Here is a 17,210-nt window from a genome sequence, read left to right on the forward strand (position 1 = left end):
TAGACTGCATGGACCTGTGAATTGAATAACATTTATTTGAACATTTTTCTTGTTCATGTCAGCAAGTGTGTTTTGTTGATAATTTTCTCTAATTTTAATTGATAAAGTGACTTCATATTCAAGTGTCTGTTAATTTCACATTTCTGTTGGTGAGTATGTGGAAGATAGATTTATCATAAAAGAGATGTTTTCTTGCTTTGATGCCTCTAAACTGATCTTGTTTTTCTGTGGGGGTTTTGGGGGGTTGGTTGGTAGGGATGGATAATAGCCCTGAAGTCTTGTCTCATTATGCTTCTTATCTGCCTAAACGATTAAAGTGTGGAAATGGAGCTGGACCATCTCTAAAGTCCCATCAAGCTCTAAAATTCTGTGACTCTTTTACTAGGATGAAAATGGATTGCCTCAAGATCAACAGGAGGAGGAGCCAATTCCTGAGACCAGAATAGAAGTAGAAATACCCAAAGTAAACACTGATTTAGGAAATGACTTATATTTTGTTAAGCTGCCCAACTTTCTCAGCGTAGAACCCAGGTAAGGGGATCAGTTGATAGTTTTTTCATGTTGGATAGGAATATGTAGAATGTTGATATTTTTCTTACTTTGTATGAATTGACTAGTCACAAAATGGAAAACTGGTTATATATCTCTGAAAAAATAAAAATCAAATATATCCTTTTATAGAAAAAAGTATGGACTATTGGTAAAGGAGATTTATAATGCTTGTAGTTGTTTTTAGCAGTCTGTTACTTTCTTATGAATTAACAGGTATCACTAGTCTTGGGTGTTTCTGACTAATGAAGCCCTGAAAAAACTGAAATTGAGAGTAGTGAAGTTTGCTAGAAAAACTGCAGATGTCCTCTATAGCAGCCATTGTGGATCTAGAAAAACTAAGGGTTTGGACTGTTAAACAGCACTGATGGATATTATTCACTAAGTTACACGCAAGCTCTTCGTGCTATTTAAAAACTTTTTCCTAAGCAAAATGTGGAAAGCTAGGATATACGTGGCCTACTTGTTCAGAGACTTACATAAGAATTAAGAGTACTTGAATATTTCGCCTTGCTTGCTCTTTATTACAAGCAATATGTATTAATACCAAATTTCAAGAAGGTGTAGTAATTTGAATACATCCTTATAGTTGAACATGAAGATATTTGACTATTATGATTTTTAGTTATTAGGATTTTTTAAAGTTGCTTTATATAGCAGGAATATTTCTTACAAAATATGACTAATAGTTTATTTTAAAAACAATTTGTAGACCATTTGATCCTCAGTATTATGAAGATGAATTTGAAGATGAAGAAATGCTGGATGAAGAAGGTCGAACCAGGTTAAAATTAAAGGTACCATTCTGTGCTTTACCCTTTTCTTTTCTTCTTTTATAAAGTAAAACCTGGGGATACTAACTTGAGACTTAAGTTTTTGAAAATGATCTCTGTTTCCTGTGTGGTCAACAAGTTAATCGTCTACCTTTTCAGAATAGTTTTTAGAAAGAAAATAGCATAGCTTTTTCTCTGTAAAGATGTCACTTTTTTTTATCCCTTTTTTTTGTTTGTTTGCTCTATTACATCTTTTGGTGCTTTAAAAAAATTATTAGCTACTTTCTTCATAATAAGTTGTACTGTGGTTTGTGTTTAGAACAGCTCCCTCCATATTTGTTGTGGGTTAAGTTCTAGCAACTTCCTGCAAGGGGAAATTATCTTCAGGTTCTTTGATCTATGGATGAACAAATCATATACAAAAGAAGAATTTATTACTGGTACTTAACACTTCACCACATGGCTGTCTTTGTATTTTTCCAATTGTTCGTGTTCACTATTAGGAGGGATTTTTATTGTGCTAAATTCCTATTAATGCTTCTTTTTGAGATCTTGTACTGTCTGGTTACTCTGTCCAAGGAGGGACTCTAATCTTCCTTTAATCAAGGAGGATGTAGGTTTAAGTAGATGGTTTAGAGCTGAGTTGTAGCACAGTAACAAGAAACAGTTGAACTCATGATACCGAAACTGGTGCTATGCATTTTAAATTCTTAAATCTGAAGATTTCCTGTAAATACTTTTTTTTTTTTTTTCCAGTAGATATTGTACATGGTATTAAAATATTAAGAAGTGAGAGTCCAGCCTTCTTAGAATTCAGGGGCTGAACTTTTAGAATAGTTCCATCTTTTCAAGTTTAATGGATCCATAAGTACCTAAAGAACCTTGATATAAACTGGTTTCTCTAAAATGCATGAGCTTCCAAAGGTTTTCAGTGAAATTTCATTACTCCTCCCACTTAATGGAAATGTAAATCAGATGAGGAAATGGAGATAAACAGGCACCATTAACTTGGTCAAGGTCACACCATTAAATATATAGGCTCTTTTTTTTGCTCTTTTTACTTCCCCTCCTCTGTCTCCATGTTAGGTTATCTCTTAATGTTTCCCTTGGAACATGTGTATATCTATTGATTTAAGGGTAGCACTGTTAATTTTTCATGACTGATTTAGTACCTCTGGAGTTACTCTGTTGCTTTTATTTCTCATCATTTATATAAATTAATGTGATAGTTCTTATTTACTTACTTTTTACTGATTTTTACATTTTCCCCTTATCTTTTATCATGGTACATCAACAAGTGTCCATGTATCTCTGTTTTAAGGTCACATAATACCAGACTCTAACATCAGCATTAATGTCTAGAAATAAATGTTTTACTCTGAAATCTTAGTGTGTAGACTACAAAATGTCAGTGTATAGCAGACTATTGGTTTTTAAACCCTTGATGGGTGATGGAAAATAACCTTGGATCCTTGGTTTTTTTGAATGATGCTCTTGAGACAAGGCCTACCATTCTTAAAGAGTCAGTTGGTGGTATGATTAATTCTTTAATGAACAAAGAGCCAGGTACAGTGTACGTACCTCTCTGCGTTCTGTGTCTTTAGAAGTGCTTTAATGTGCCTTTCATCCCAATAGGGTAAGACCTAGCAGAGTATTCTATCATAGCATCATTATTATTTGAATCACCTTATGTAATAGGAAGCGTTTTTCAAAGTGGCTTCACAGTTAATAATGGCCCCTGTGTTTTCATATTTGTATGTGGCTAACCTGTTTTATGCTTCCCTTGTGGCTCATGTGGTAAATAGCCTGCCTGCAATGTGGGAGACCTCTGTTTGATCCCTGGGTTGGAAAGATCCCCTGGAGAAGGGAATGGCTACCCGCTCCAGTATTCTGGCCTGGAGAATTCCATGGACTGTGTAGACCATGGGGTCGCAAAGAGTCAGACACGACTGAGCCATTTTCATTCACTCACTCAGCCTATTTTATAGGGCTTCTCCGGTGGCTCAGTGGTGAAGAGCTACCTGCTAGTGCAGGAGACATGTGTTCTCTCCCTGGTTTGGGAAGATTCCCCTGGAGAAGGAAATGGCAGCTCACTCCAGTATTCTTGCCTAGAGAACCCCATAAACAGAGGAGCTTGGTGTGCTACAATCCATGGGGTTGCAAAGAGTCAGAATCAACTTAGCAACTAAACAACAACAACAACAAACCTATTTTATTTGAGAGGGAAGGCAGGAATAATGACAGATCATTTTGTTTACCTTCTTTTATTAAGAAAAATTTCAAACATAAACAGAAATAGCAAGAACAGTGAAGTAAACTCTCACGTACCCATCATTCACTTCAGTGGTTGTCAGGTTGGACATCTTATTTCATCTGTAGTCCTTACCCTATCTTACCCAGACTGTTTGGAAACAAATCTCAGATACGACATCATATTTAATATTGAAAGTGAAAGTTGCTTAGTCGTGTCTGACTCTTTGTGACCCCATGAACTATATAGTCCATGGAATTCTCTAGGCCAGGGTGGGTAGCTTTCCCCTTCTCCAAGGGATCTTCCCAACCCAGGGATCGAACCCAGGTCTCCTGCATTGCAGGTGGATTCTTTACCAGCTGAGCCACAAAGGAAGCCCAAGAATACTGGAGTGGGTAGCCTATCCCTTCTCCAGTGGATCTTGCCAACCCAGGAATTGAACTGGGACCTCCTGCATTGCAGGCGGATTCTTTACCGAGATACTGCATTCTTAATCAGGCAGCTTCATAGTTGTTTGTTTATTTAGTGAGGAATAAAGAAGGACAGGGGGAAACTGGAAAGAAATCATTAGGATACAGTTGTAAAGGCAGTTAGTTAACAGAGGAGATCCAGAAAATCTAGCTGGGAGTGGGAATGGCTGCTGTTAGGTAGATGGTAGGGGCAGAGGCAGGGGGATGCTTGGGCTTCAGTCTGTCGGTTTTCAAAATGCTGGCTTTGCTTTGATGCCATCTTAGCTCACATTCTCTTTCTCTTTGTGAGTGTATCCTTTTTCAGTTCTTTACTGTCCGTTTTAGTGCATTTCCAGGATGTGGCATGGATAAACTACATGCATTTAGTGTGCTGTATTTTCCTGGAAGTCCCATTGAATTTTTAATTTCAGTAACAGTGGTTTTCATTTTAGGAAGCCTTTGAATATTTTGCAAATCTGCCTGGTATTCCCCCTCCCCATAAAGTTAGACTCTAAACCTGCTCAAACTTGGGGTTTTTATTTTCATAAGGTGCTGTTTTTTCCTTACCTATATGTGGGGGTTTCCTTATCTTTCTAAGCCAGTAGGCAGTTTTTTAGTCCCACATTTATTGGGTTTTTAGTTCTGCTTTATATAGGAGTCTCAATCCTAAATTGCTATATCATATGGCTTCAAACCTTATGTCTTGTCCTGCTAGCTCTTTCTGTGTCTTATAACTTCTGGAGGTTACTACAGATTTAGCACCTGCTCGGAGAAGGCAGTGGCACCCCACTCGAGTACTCTTGCCTGGAAAATTCCATTGATGGAGGAGCCTGGTGGGCTGCAGTCTATGGGATCACTGAGAGTCAGACACGACTGAGTGACTTCACTTTCACTTTTCACTTTCGAGCATTGGAGAAGGAAATGGCAACCCACTCCAGTGTTCTTGCCTGGAGAATCCCAGGGACGGGGGAGCCTGGTGGGCTGCCGTCTGTGGGGTCACACAGAGTCGGACATGACTGAAGTGACTTAGCAGCAGCAGCAGATGCTCTGGCACTGAGCTCTCTCTGTAGTTCAAGCACTGGGAGTAGAAATTCACATGGGCATATTTTCTTTCCTGTTGTTTTTTTTAATCTAATGTCTCTAGGTGATTAAAACAAGTTTTCAATGTCCTCTTTTCTGTCACTGTCTGTCCATGCTTATTCTGTGATTATGTATCTCTTGTGGAGAGAAGACGCAAAAATGACAGTATTCTAAGGCACTTGTGTTTTTAAAACAGGTAGAAAATACCATAAGGTGGAGGATACGCCGGGATGAAGAAGGAAATGAAATTAAAGAAAGCAATGCTCGAATAGTCAAGTGGTCTGATGGGAGGTGAGCACAGATGCCTGAAGAGTGTGGAAACATACAGAATGTGGCTGGGAGGGATGATGTTTTGCAGTAAGACCTTATTTGGGGTATACCTCTTATTAAAGGATTTCTGTTATTTAGTCTCTGGCATTGTATAGAAAACCTCAGAAATAAGTAAGCAGTTGAGGGTCGTACAGGCTGGTGGGAGACTTGTTAAAAGTAGGCTGGAAATGTGATCATCCTCTGGCTATAGCACCGTAGTCAGGAAAATTAGACCAGCTCCCCTGCCCATTGCGTACTACTCCCTAGAAGCTGACACTTTAGTAAAGCTGCCCTTCGTTGGGAAGGTGGTAGGGGTTGAGTGAATGTCACAGCATGTTTTGCTTCCTAAACATAAACACGCAGTGTTCTTTACTTCTGTGTAAGTGTTTTTTCACATCATGCCTTTTTATTCTTCCCTTGCTTCTGAATTCTGTGTTAGGAGAGAAAACAGCCATTGAATCACATTCGAAGTGAACTAAAATGAGAGTGAAAGCTTTCTGACTAACGTGTGAAGTGTTCCTTCTTTTCAGCATGTCCCTGCACTTAGGCAATGAGGTGTTTGATGTTTACAAGGCTCCACTGCAAGGCGATCACAACCACCTTTTTATAAGACAAGGTACCGGTCTACAGGGACAAGCCGTCTTTAAAACCAAACTCACATTCAGGTAATTACTCTCATCAACGTACTATTTGTTAAACAGTAAAAGCAGTGAAATACAGGTGTTGTTCAAAGTGCCTGACTCCTGATTGGCGTAACCTCACAGTATAGTTCCCCAAAGACCAAGATCTGGTTCTCAGCTCTGAAGGTTCAAAGGCTCTTTTGTCAAGTGCTCTGAAAGTTGCTGCTTCACAGGGAGCCAGGTCGTGCTAACCAGAGCTCCAGGAGACTGGTATGTAAACCAGAACGTCAGTGTATTAATTCTAGAGATTACTATAGCTGCCAGGAGGCCTAAGAGTACTAACTGGGCAGTATACCTTCCTTTTTAGTAAAATATACCTGTGAGACTGCTAGAGGTTCTTAGTGGGCGTGCGATCAGAGGAAAGGCCGTGAGTTGGTGGGTATGAAGGCCAAGGTCATCTGTTCTTTAGGCCCTGCATCCATTACCTCTTCAGGCAGTCCTGCACACTTGGTCAGCGGGCAAGCGCATTCCCCTTGTTGAGACAGGACAGGCAGTGCAGTGGAGCATTCATGTTTTTCTTTCCTTGATTCTAAGCGGATCATCCTCCTTGGGTAATGCTTACCTTACCTTTAGAGATGGCACAGTATTCTTGGTTATGAACTACATTTTCAAAATTGTAATGGTCAAGATTACAGGCTTTGGAATCAAATAGACCTGTATCCAAGTCTCACTTCCACATGCATGACTTTGGGCAACTTTTCTCAGTTTTCCTTGCCTCGGTTTCCTAATATATAAAATGTAGTAATGATCTCATAGAGGAGCTGTGACAGTGAAGTCATGTAATATAGAAAACACGAGAGTACAGTGCTTCGCACTCGTTATTCAATGAATGCTTCTTGGTTTTTGGTTTTGTTTTTCTTTTTTTTTTGTTTTCTTTCTTTCTCTTAATTTTTATTTTTTAATGAATGCTGTGTGAGCCCATCAATTTACTGCTTCTAGAGGGTGATCATGCTATGCAAGCCTTTTTTACACAAGCTTTCCATATTTTACTTCACTTGTGGAGGTGAGAATGGTTTAGTAAGCTGCAGAATGAAGAGAGGTTAGAATCCCCATCTAGTATATTGTTTTGTGTCTCTGCCTATTTTTTCATGAGAATGGGAAATGCTCACTGGCCTCATCTGATGTTGGTATGGCTGGCTCACAAATGTATTTGCTAAATAGTGAGGTATTTTTGTTCCTTTCCTGCAGACCTCACTCTACAGACAGTGCCACACATAGAAAGATGACACTGTCACTTGCAGATAGATGTTCAAAGACACAGAAGATTAGAATCTTACCAATGGCTGGTCGTGATCCTGAGTGCCAGCGCACAGAGATGATCAAGGTATGTTGGCTGAGCTTTATCCTAGAATTTTGATATATTAAGAAAAGCATTTCCCAAAATGTTGTTCATCCTCTCTTATTGACCCACCTTTCTTCCTTCCAGCTGTCATGAACAGGGAGCTGGTTTCCATTTCTTAAACATTTGGCAAATAAGGGTGATGTGGTGAGGGTCCTAAAACAGACCCTGGCTTGGTTTCTCTCCCACCAAGTCCTGAGAGCAACCTGTTGACTAAAAGAATCTGAACCTTCACAGATAACTTCAAGGATGATGAAATAAGTCATCCATGGCTGACTTGGTGTCCATGTCAAAAATCAGTGGAAATGCTCGAGAATTAGTCTAGATAGAATATAAAAAGACCAGAAGTTTCCTCCGTTTTCTGCGGAAGGTAGCAGGGTTGAAGGACCTGCAGACTCCAGGACCACGTTGAGAGATGCCCAGGCCCTCCTTCACTTCCCCAACTCCTGTGGAAATGCACAAGGAATCCGCTAGATTGTTTTTAATCTCTGTTCTGTTGACAGTGATTTTTACAGGATTAGATCTGTATGCAGTAATAAAGCAATTAAACAAGGAATCAAGGGAATGCCAGGACATCCCTGATCTCTCATTGCCTGGCCCTGCCCAGTGAACCCCAAGGTGTGGAAGCCAGGCAGATAGACGAGAATGAAGGGTCTATTTTGGGGCTCAGAGCCCCTCTCTGCCAGCACCCCCTCATCCTGCTGTTAGCTGTGGGGAGTGCCCTGGGTTGACGGCCCCAGGCAGGAATATCTGGGCGCCTTGGTAGTTTGGTGGAGCCTGGGCAAGTCAGGTGTGTCTCAGGGTGAAGAGAACCTGCTTCCCTCAGGCATCCGCTGGGCATGGACGCGGCTCCTCAGGCTGGTCGTGCCCTCTGGACTGTTCCTGGCTGCAGAGGGGATGCTGCAGCTCCCAAGGCTGTGCCCATGCCAGTTGTGATGGGGCGGTTGGTGTGAGGGAGCCTTCTGCCTCTCCACCCTGTGGTGTCTTCACGCCTTAGAACTGAACATGATGATGACCATGTGTGGTAACAGACGTGAAATGCAGAGAACTCACCCTGAGGACACAGGAACTGGTGTTATCCCAGGCAAGGCATTTTCATGTTGTTTAGAGTGAGGTAGTTTCGAGTGGGCATTAGGTGAGGTCATCTTTTTTAAAGTTCACTAATTTGCTTCTTTACAGAAAGAAGAAGAACGTTTGAGGGCTTCTATTCGTAGGGAGTCTCAGCAGCGCCGCATGAGAGAGAAACAGCACCAGCGGGGACTGAGTGCTAGTTACCTAGAACCTGATCGATACGATGAGGAGGAGGAAGGTGAGGAGTCCATCAGCTTGGCTGCCATTAAAAACCGATACAAAGGGGGCATTCGAGGTGAGTTTGAGCAGAAATGAAATTTCGTCATTTCAGGGTCGTGGAATTCACCTTTGCATTAGGTACACTGTGAATGCGAAGTCATTGGGCATTTTATTTTTAAGGAATCAGTGTTAATGAGTGAGACGTTTCAAGGTCTCAGGAGCTAGTCAGCCTAAAAGAGTAGAAGCTGCTTGTACTTGAACTTCTAGACTCGTCTCTTGAGCCTCTGTTCCCTGGTTTGAAAGTCTGCCAACTGTTTATCTTAGAACTTTTCTCAACTTTTAAAATTACTAATTAGAAATCAGGAAGTTCAGTTTTTCAGAGAATACATGTGTTTTCTTTCAAACTTCTCCATTGTATATTCTTTTCTTTCACAAGTACCAGTAATTTTTAATGGTCATTTCAGCACATACTGAGTTCCAGGCAGACACTCAAACATGGATCCTGTTTGGTCCTCATAACAATGTTATGACCCAGTTACTATTATTGTCTTGTTCTTTTTAAAAAATGTTTAATTGAATACTAAAGTAATTGCATTAGTTTCAGGGTTACAGTCTAACGATTCGGTATTTGTGGGTATTGTGAAATGATCCCTATAATAAGTCTAGTTAATAACTTCTGCCATCAAAGTCAGTTGTAGAATTCTTTTTCTTGAGATGGGAACTTTTAATATCGGCTGTCAGCAACTCTAAAATATGCAGTGCATTATTATTAACTTCAGTCACCATGCTGTACATTGTATCTCCAGGATTTATCTGTCTTCTAACTGGATCCGTTTGACTCCCTTTGCCTCCACCCTCCACACCACACCTCAGGCAGCTGCTAATCTGGCTTCTGTATCTATGAACTTGGTTCTTTGTTTTCCGTTTTTTTCACATCACACATATAAGTAAGATCATACGGTGGTTGTCTTTCCCTGTACGACTTATTTCACTTAGTATAATGCCTCAGGGTCCGTTTTTGTCTCACCCTTATTGAGGAAACTGAGCCTTTGAGAGGTTGAGTGGCTTGTGCAAAGACATAGCTGGTACACAAAGAGTTGGAGACTCAGGCGGCCTGACTTCTGAGGCATCTGTCTCGGCCACAGTACTGCCTCCAGAAGTTTCCCCGAAGCCAGCGAGTGAGATGTTGTGCTGAAAAGTAAACTGAACCCGAAGGTGGGGGTCCAGGCTGGACACCCCAGTTCCGCCTGCTCTGATCTTAGCCCTGCCACTTTTCAGCTGGATGACTTTTGGAAAGTTACAGTACCTCTTTTTTCTGTTACCTTATCAAGAAAAAAGCTGCTTATTAGTAAGTGTTTACACCATGAGGTTATTTTGAGAATTGACTGACATACTGCATATTAAATACTGTATCCAGTGCCCGGCATATAACAAGTACTAAATAAACGTCACACAAAACTATCATCGTTGTACTTAGCACTCATCAGCTTCAGGAGTGACTCCACATCTCTGAATATACCACATTCCCCATCAGTAAAATGAGGATCTAATCTTCTCCAGATGAGCTTTAATAGAGCTTTGGGAATCACTATACAAAACCTTGGGTCACCTTGCTCTGTTAGAATGATAAATTTTAAGAACACCCACCCAAATTTCTCTTTCTCTGACGATTCCATGGGATGCCTTTCTCCTTTTTTTTTTTTTTTTTAAACAGCAACTGCATTTGTTCTGGTGGACTTTTTACACCCTTCCTACCTGTCTATTATTTATTTTGGGACTACATATAAAGACCTTTTATATTTTCATTAGTGCTAATTTCCCACAGAAAAGATTAATTGTAGAAATACATGCTATATAAATTAAATAAAAACAAAAAATTGAGGATGTCTTTAGGAGAGAGTTATATAATATTCAGTTCCCCAGTGATTACAGTCCTAACAGGCAAATTTATTAACAGTCAGTTCTGTCCGGTAGTCAGGTAGGCAGGGAGTAGGGAGAAAGGCAGGGCTTTGGGCTCTGAAGTGAGGAGGTTGGTCTAATAGCAACTGTTCTTATTTCACCATGCTTCACCTGAGCTGGGGTGTCAGCACAGACTTATTCATCTCCATCTCCCTTGGAAATGTCTACCTGGCAATAGGTGGTCTTACAGGCCCTGGAAACCACCTCCTGTTTTATCTCCAAAGCTTGAGTTAACTGTTACCTCTATGAAAGAATGACTCGGGCTATTTTGGAAGAATAGTGATGTCTGTCTCTTTAATCATCTTGCATACAAACCTTAAAAAAGTTTTTTAAAATCAGTCTCGTATTTGAGAGGACAAGTACTTCGTTTCAACAGATCTCAATTTACATTTATCTTTAAATTTTGAATATTTTTTTATTTTTGGCTGCGCTGGATCTTCACTGTTGCTGCAGGCTTTCTCTAGTTGCGGCAGGCAGGGGCTACTCTCATGGTGCTCAGACGTCACTGCGGTGGCTTCTCTTGCTGTGGAGCATGGGCTCTAGAGGCGCAGGCTTCAGTACCTGTGGCCCGTGGGCTTAGTTGTGGCATGTGGAATTGCTCCTGGACCAGGGACTGGATCTGCATCCCCTACATTGGCAGGTGGATTCTTATCCACTGTACCACCAGGGAAATCTGAAATTTTAAAAGTTCTTAATTATTTGCTTCTCTGTAAACAGTATACAGAAGGAACTGAAGATACACATCAGAAGAAAGATCCAGGAATGGATTATCTTTGAAAGTCACTCACAAATCTTACTCTTTGCTTTCAGAGGAACGAGCTAGAATCTATTCATCAGACAGTGATGAGGGATCAGAAGAAGATAAGGCTCAAAGGTTACTCAAAGCGAAGAAACTCACCAGTGATGAGGTAAAACTAAATTTATTCAATTCTAGAGGTTTACCCTGTACCCACATGTTAATGACTGAAATGAGGAGGAGCTCACAGCCTAGGAGCACAGACATGTGTCTACATACTTCACTGAAGCTCAGTGAGATAAATCCAGAAACAGGCTGGGAGTGGCCCATTAGAGCGTCTAATACCCCTGCTTAGAGAAGGAGACCTCTTCTTGGTGTGTTGAAGGAAGAATGCTAGCACAGGGCACACCAGCCAGGATGGGCATGCCAGGTAGATGGAGAGGCCTGGGGGAAGACCTGCCCTGAGAGAGCCAGGCTCTACTGGAGAACTATTATAGAAAGCATTTAGTGTGGGTAGACTGTGTATCTCTTCTTTCTTTTGCTCTTTTAAAAAATTTTTCAATATGTTTTTAAAATTACAGAAATAATTCTTATGGTAGAAAAATCTTTTCTTTTTATGTAGATTAACTAGTATTTGAAATAGTATTGAGTAATTCAATAAAATAAATTTCCATGTGTTACTGAAATAATAAAATTTCAAAGGAATTTTAACTTATATTTTTAACAGTATCCTTTTCAAATTATGAGAGTTCAGGTACTAAAATTTTAATTAAGTCTTTTTCAAGATATATGTAACTTGATACATGATATATGACATATAACTTTATATGATGTTATATTCAGGTGTACAGCGTAATGATTTGATTGATACATGTGTATATTGCAAAGTGATTACCACAGTAAGTCTGGTTAACATCCATCACCACGATAGTTATGTATATTTTTTGTCTTGTGATGAGAACTTTTAAAGTGTATGGTCTTAGCAACTTTAAGTTGTACAATAGAGTATTATTAACTACAGTCACCATGCTGTGCATTACATACCCAGAACTTACTTATTTTATTTAAGTTTATAGATTATTGTTATTTTTGGTGTTCTTGAACTGTTCTGTGGTATCCTACTTTGAATTTCTTTTGATTTCTCTGATTGGGATCTGTTAGACTTTCTGAATTTATAGATTGATATCTTTCATTAGTTCTGAAAATTTCTCAGCCATTAATTCTTCAGATATTCCTTTCTACCATTCTTTTTCCTTTCTTCATGAAACTCTGATTGGATGCATGTTATTCCTTCTCACTTTATCCTCCATGACTCTCAAGCTGTCCTTCATATTTTCCATGTCTTTTTAGCTTTGCGTTCTTGGACAGCTTCTTCTAGTTCACTGTTTCTTTCTTTAGCTGTCTAATACATTGTTGATCTCTTTTACTCAATTTTTAATTATTTCAGTTTTTTAATCTCTAGAGGTTTAGTTTTTCAAATTGGTCATTTAAAAAAATCCTGCTCCTAATTCATATTTTTCAGTTTCTCCTTTATGTCTTTAAGTATTTTAAACCTACTGGTATGGTCTTTTATATCTGATATTCTGAAGTCTTTACATATGTGGTTTTACTTCTGATTCTTTCTGATAGCTGTTTTATGATGACTTATTTCTCCATGTGTTCTGTGATTAAATGATTGATTTACTCAGATCAGTGGGGATTTTTATAGCCTAGATTGATGGCCCTGAAGATGATATATATTTGCTTCTTGGATACCTTGGGACTACTTTAAATTATATTCTTGGAACAGATCATTTTAGTTATTGGAAGTATGGCTTCTGACTTGTTGTTATGAATTTTCCTAGAAATGTTTAAATTTTCTTAATCCCCTCTTAATTAGTTCAAATGTTAGAGACTGGAAATTACCCTTGCAGGCATTTGAAACAGGGGTTGGCAAACTACATCCCGCTGGCTAATCTAGCCTGCCCCTGTTTTTTTTTTTTTTTTCAAATAAACTTTTTTTTCAAAATCTACCCATAGTTAATCATTTATGTATTGTCTCTGGATGTTTTCTTTCTGCGGTGACAGAGTTGATTAGTTGCAATAGAAACCATATGTCTTGTACAGCCTAAGACATTTGGCCTCAGGCCCTTTACCAGAATGATTTGCTGACCCCTGCCTCAGAGAAAGGGGCCTGGGCTTATCTCTAGTTCACCTGAACAGTAAAGATACAGTCCTTCGGGGTCTGTTGTTTATCTGCTGCACTTGGCCTTTGTGTCCTGTCCTCGGCACCCTGCAAGGCATAAAAGCAAAACTTGTAGTTCATACAGTTCGGTAACTGTCGTCAAGGAGAAACCCTGCTTTAGTGCTCTGCTCGTCTCTGTGGGTTCCTGGTTTTGCTTAATTTTTGGCTTGTGATTATACCTTATTTTCTTGCCATCACTTGGGTTTGTTTATAGTTTTTCATCGTTATTTTCAGTGAGAGGGTTATTCAAAGGGCTCTTCTGCCATATTGTGGAAACATTGTTGTGTCCCTGTTACTCATGATTTTAATGTACTTTGATCAGTTTGGCCTTCTGTGAACTGTGAACTTGCATGAGCTCTTTTCTCATGAGAAACGGAATTTTGTCCTTGTGTTATTGTTGGTTAATCACAACATTTAGTATTTCCCAGTCTTCTTGGAAGTGGTATGCTATGGAAGATAAATAGACAAAATTGTTAAATTATTCTGCAACATATTTGTTTTAAATTAGATAGGAGATGTCTTAATGATGCATTTACAGTGTGTTGAACTGTTGGCAAACAGCTGTCGTCATCTAAGCAGATGCCATTTTATTTATTGGCAAGCAGAAACTGAGTGAAAATTGAAAAATGTCATGGGACTTCTGTTTATTCCTAGAATTCTCAGAAATGAGATTTCAACCTGTGATCCATCAGATAGCCTTCTTCAAGGCCGGGCAGTTAGAAACCTGTAACTGCGTGACTTAAAAATACCTCTCGCGAATGCCTCCTAGCTGTCTGTTACAGGAGCTGCCCTCTACCTCCCCCACCCGAATACTCGCTGTTAAGTCTTCCTGTTGCCCCTCCCCGCCGCCCCCCTTCCGCTTCTCCTTTCCTGACAAGAGACTTTGCTTCTGCCTGGACCTCCCAACCTCCTCACTACCCCAGTTCAGGTCCTGGAGTGGGTTACAGTGGGAGAGCCGGGGGGAGGCGGGGGGGGGACCTGCTCTAGGCCTCTCTCCTTATTTGCGCACTAAACCCCACCCACACGCCATGAATCTAGATATTCCTCTGAGATTAAGCCAGTTTTCAAACCTTAAGTCCCTGTACCAGAGAATGACCATTGTCATGAGAGCATTCCTTGATATGGGGGAAAGGACAGGGCTCTGGATTGCTGAATCTTGGGGCTACCCTCTACCTCTCATATTGGCTTGAGCAAGGCATCTCACATTTCCAAGTCTGTTTCCTCACCTGTTCTATGGGACTTATGCTGTCTGCCTTATAAAGTTGTATTCTAGTTAATAACAGATATGAAAGTAGGTGTCACAGTGAATGCTCATTTCCCTTCCCCAATAGGGACTAAGTTGCAAAAAAGAAAAAACAAAGCTTTTTATCCTCCCTTATTTTTGTAAGCAGAGAAAATTTTAGAAAACCTAAATTACTCCCAGGGTGAAAGGCTGGTAGTAGTAGAAGAAACTGTGGAAAAGGGAAAGATCCCGTGGAAAGGAACATGCAGACGATGGGAAGAAAGGGTGGCATGTCCAGGCCGCAGCTTTCTTGAGTAAAAGAGGCGACCTGCTGAGACTTCCCAGAATGTGGTACTGGTGGTCTGCTTCCTTCTGCGTCTCTCTCCTCCCCCTGCTCTGCCCATAGAACCTCCATTCCTTCCTTGGCAGCTGTCTTTATGGAGCCATCAGCAACTTGGAACAACTGTAGCTCCAGCTTCCCCTCTAGAGTGAGGCTTTCCCAAGGCCGAGGTTCAGAGTATGTTTCCCTGGAAGCCTTGGCTCTCTGGGTGTTGGTTTCTTGTACTTTCAGATCAGATCAGATCAGTCGCTCAGTCATGTCTGACTCTTTGCGACCCCATGAATCGTAGCACGCCAGGCCTCCCTGTCCATCACCAATTCCCGGAGTTCACTGAGACTCACGTCCATCGAGTCAGTGATGCCATCCAGCCATCTCATCCTCTGTCATCCCCTTCTCCTCTTGCCCCCAATCCCTCCCAGCATCAGAGTCTTTGCCAGTGAGTCAACTCTTCGCATGAGGTGGCCAGAGTACTGGAGTTTCAGCTTTAGCATCATTCCTTCCAAAGAAATCCCAGGGCTGATCTCCTTCAGAATGGACTGGTTGGATCTCCTTGCAGTCCAAGGGACTCTCAAGAGTCTTCTTCAACACCATAGTTCAAAAGCATCAATTCTTCGGCACTCAGCCTTCTTCACAGTCCAACTCTCACATCCATACATGACCACAGGAAAAACCATAGCCTTGACTAGACGGACCTTTGTGGGCAAAGTAATGTCTCTGCTTTTGCATATGCTATCTAGGTTAGTCATAACTTTCCTTCCAAGGAGTAAGCATCTTTTAATTTCATTGCTGCAGTCACCATCTGCAGTGATTTTGGAGCCCAGAAAAATAAAGTCTGACACTGTTTCCACTGTTTCTCCATCTATTTCCCATGAAGTGATGGGACCGGATGCCATGATCTTCGTTTTCTGAATGTTGAGCTTTAAGCCAACTTCTTCACTCTCCACATTCACTTTCATCAAGAGGCTTTTGAGTTCCTCTTCACTTTCGGCCATAAGAGTGGTGTCATCTGCATATCTGAGGTTATTGATACTTCTCCCGGCAATCTTGATTCCAGCTTGTGTTTCTTCCAGTCCAGCGTTTCTCATGATGTACTCTGCATATAAGTTAAATAAACAGGGTGACAATATACAGCCTTGACGTACTCCTTTTCCTATTTGGAGCCAGTCTGTTGTTCCATGTCCAGTTCTAACTGTTGCTTCCTGACCTGCATACAGATTTCTCAAGAGGCAGATCAGGTGGTCTGGTATTCCCATCTATTGAAGAATTGTCCACAGTTGATTGTGATCCACACAGTCAAAGGCTTTGGCATAGTCAATAAAGCAGAAATAGATGTTTTTCTGGAACTCTCTTGCTTTTTCCATGATCCAGCAGATGTTGGCAATTTGATCTCTGGTTCCTCTGCCTTTTCTAAAACCAGCTTGAACATCAGAAAGTTCATGGTTCACATATTGCTGAAGCCTGGCTTGGAGAATTTTGAGCATTACTTTACTAGCGTGTGAGATGAGTGCAATTGTGCAGTAGTTTGAACATTCTTTGGCATTGCTTTTCTTTGGGATTGGAATGAAAACGGACCTTTTCCAGGCCTGTGGCCGCTGCTGAGTTTTCCAAATTTGCTGGCATATTGAGTGCAGCACTTTCACAACATCATCTCTCAGGATTTGGAATAGCTCAACTGAAATTCAATCATCTCCACTAGCTTTGTTTGTAGTGATGCTTTCTAAAGCCCACTTGACTTCACATTCCAGGATGTCTGGCTCTAGGTCAGTGATCACACCATCGTGATTATCTGGGTCGTGAAGATCTTTTTTGTACAGTTCTTCTGTGTATTCTTGCCATCTCTTCTTAATATCTTCTGCTTCTGTTAGGTCCATACCATTTCTGTCCTTTATTGAGCCCATCTTTGCATGAAATGTTCCTTTGGTATCCCTGATTTTCTTGAAGAGATCTCTAGTCTTTCCCATTCTGTTGTTTTCCTCTAGTTCTTTGCATTGATCGCTGAAGAAGGCTTT

At 40.6% G+C, this 17,210-nt stretch overlaps 1 protein-coding gene across 3 annotated transcripts in view; it reads left to right on the forward strand.

Moving 5' to 3' along the window:
- LEO1 (LEO1 homolog, Paf1/RNA polymerase II complex component) overlaps nucleotides 1-17,210 on the forward strand; it is a 36,165-nt gene that overhangs the window by 15,338 nt on the left and 3,617 nt on the right. Inside the window, exons 5-11 of one of the 3 annotated variants that reach the window (XM_019968837.2) lie at nucleotides 386-531; nucleotides 1,262-1,346; nucleotides 5,299-5,393; nucleotides 5,942-6,076; nucleotides 7,280-7,415; nucleotides 8,610-8,796; nucleotides 11,490-11,587. In XM_019968837.2, coding sequence (XP_019824396.2) covers nucleotides 386-531; nucleotides 1,262-1,346; nucleotides 5,299-5,393; nucleotides 5,942-6,076; nucleotides 7,280-7,415; nucleotides 8,610-8,796; nucleotides 11,490-11,587 — 882 coding nt within the window. Of the gene's footprint in view, nucleotides 1-385; nucleotides 532-1,261; nucleotides 1,347-5,298; nucleotides 5,394-5,941; nucleotides 6,077-7,279; nucleotides 7,416-8,427; nucleotides 8,515-8,609; nucleotides 8,797-11,489; nucleotides 11,588-17,210 lie in introns of those variants that run through there. The other 2 variants (XM_019968838.2, XM_070797541.1) reach the window with 2 other exon arrangements.

Source organism: Bos indicus, chromosome 10, assembly GCF_029378745.1.
Source record: "Bos indicus isolate NIAB-ARS_2022 breed Sahiwal x Tharparkar chromosome 10, NIAB-ARS_B.indTharparkar_mat_pri_1.0, whole genome shotgun sequence".
Taxonomy (NCBI): domain Eukaryota; kingdom Metazoa; phylum Chordata; class Mammalia; order Artiodactyla; family Bovidae; genus Bos; species Bos indicus.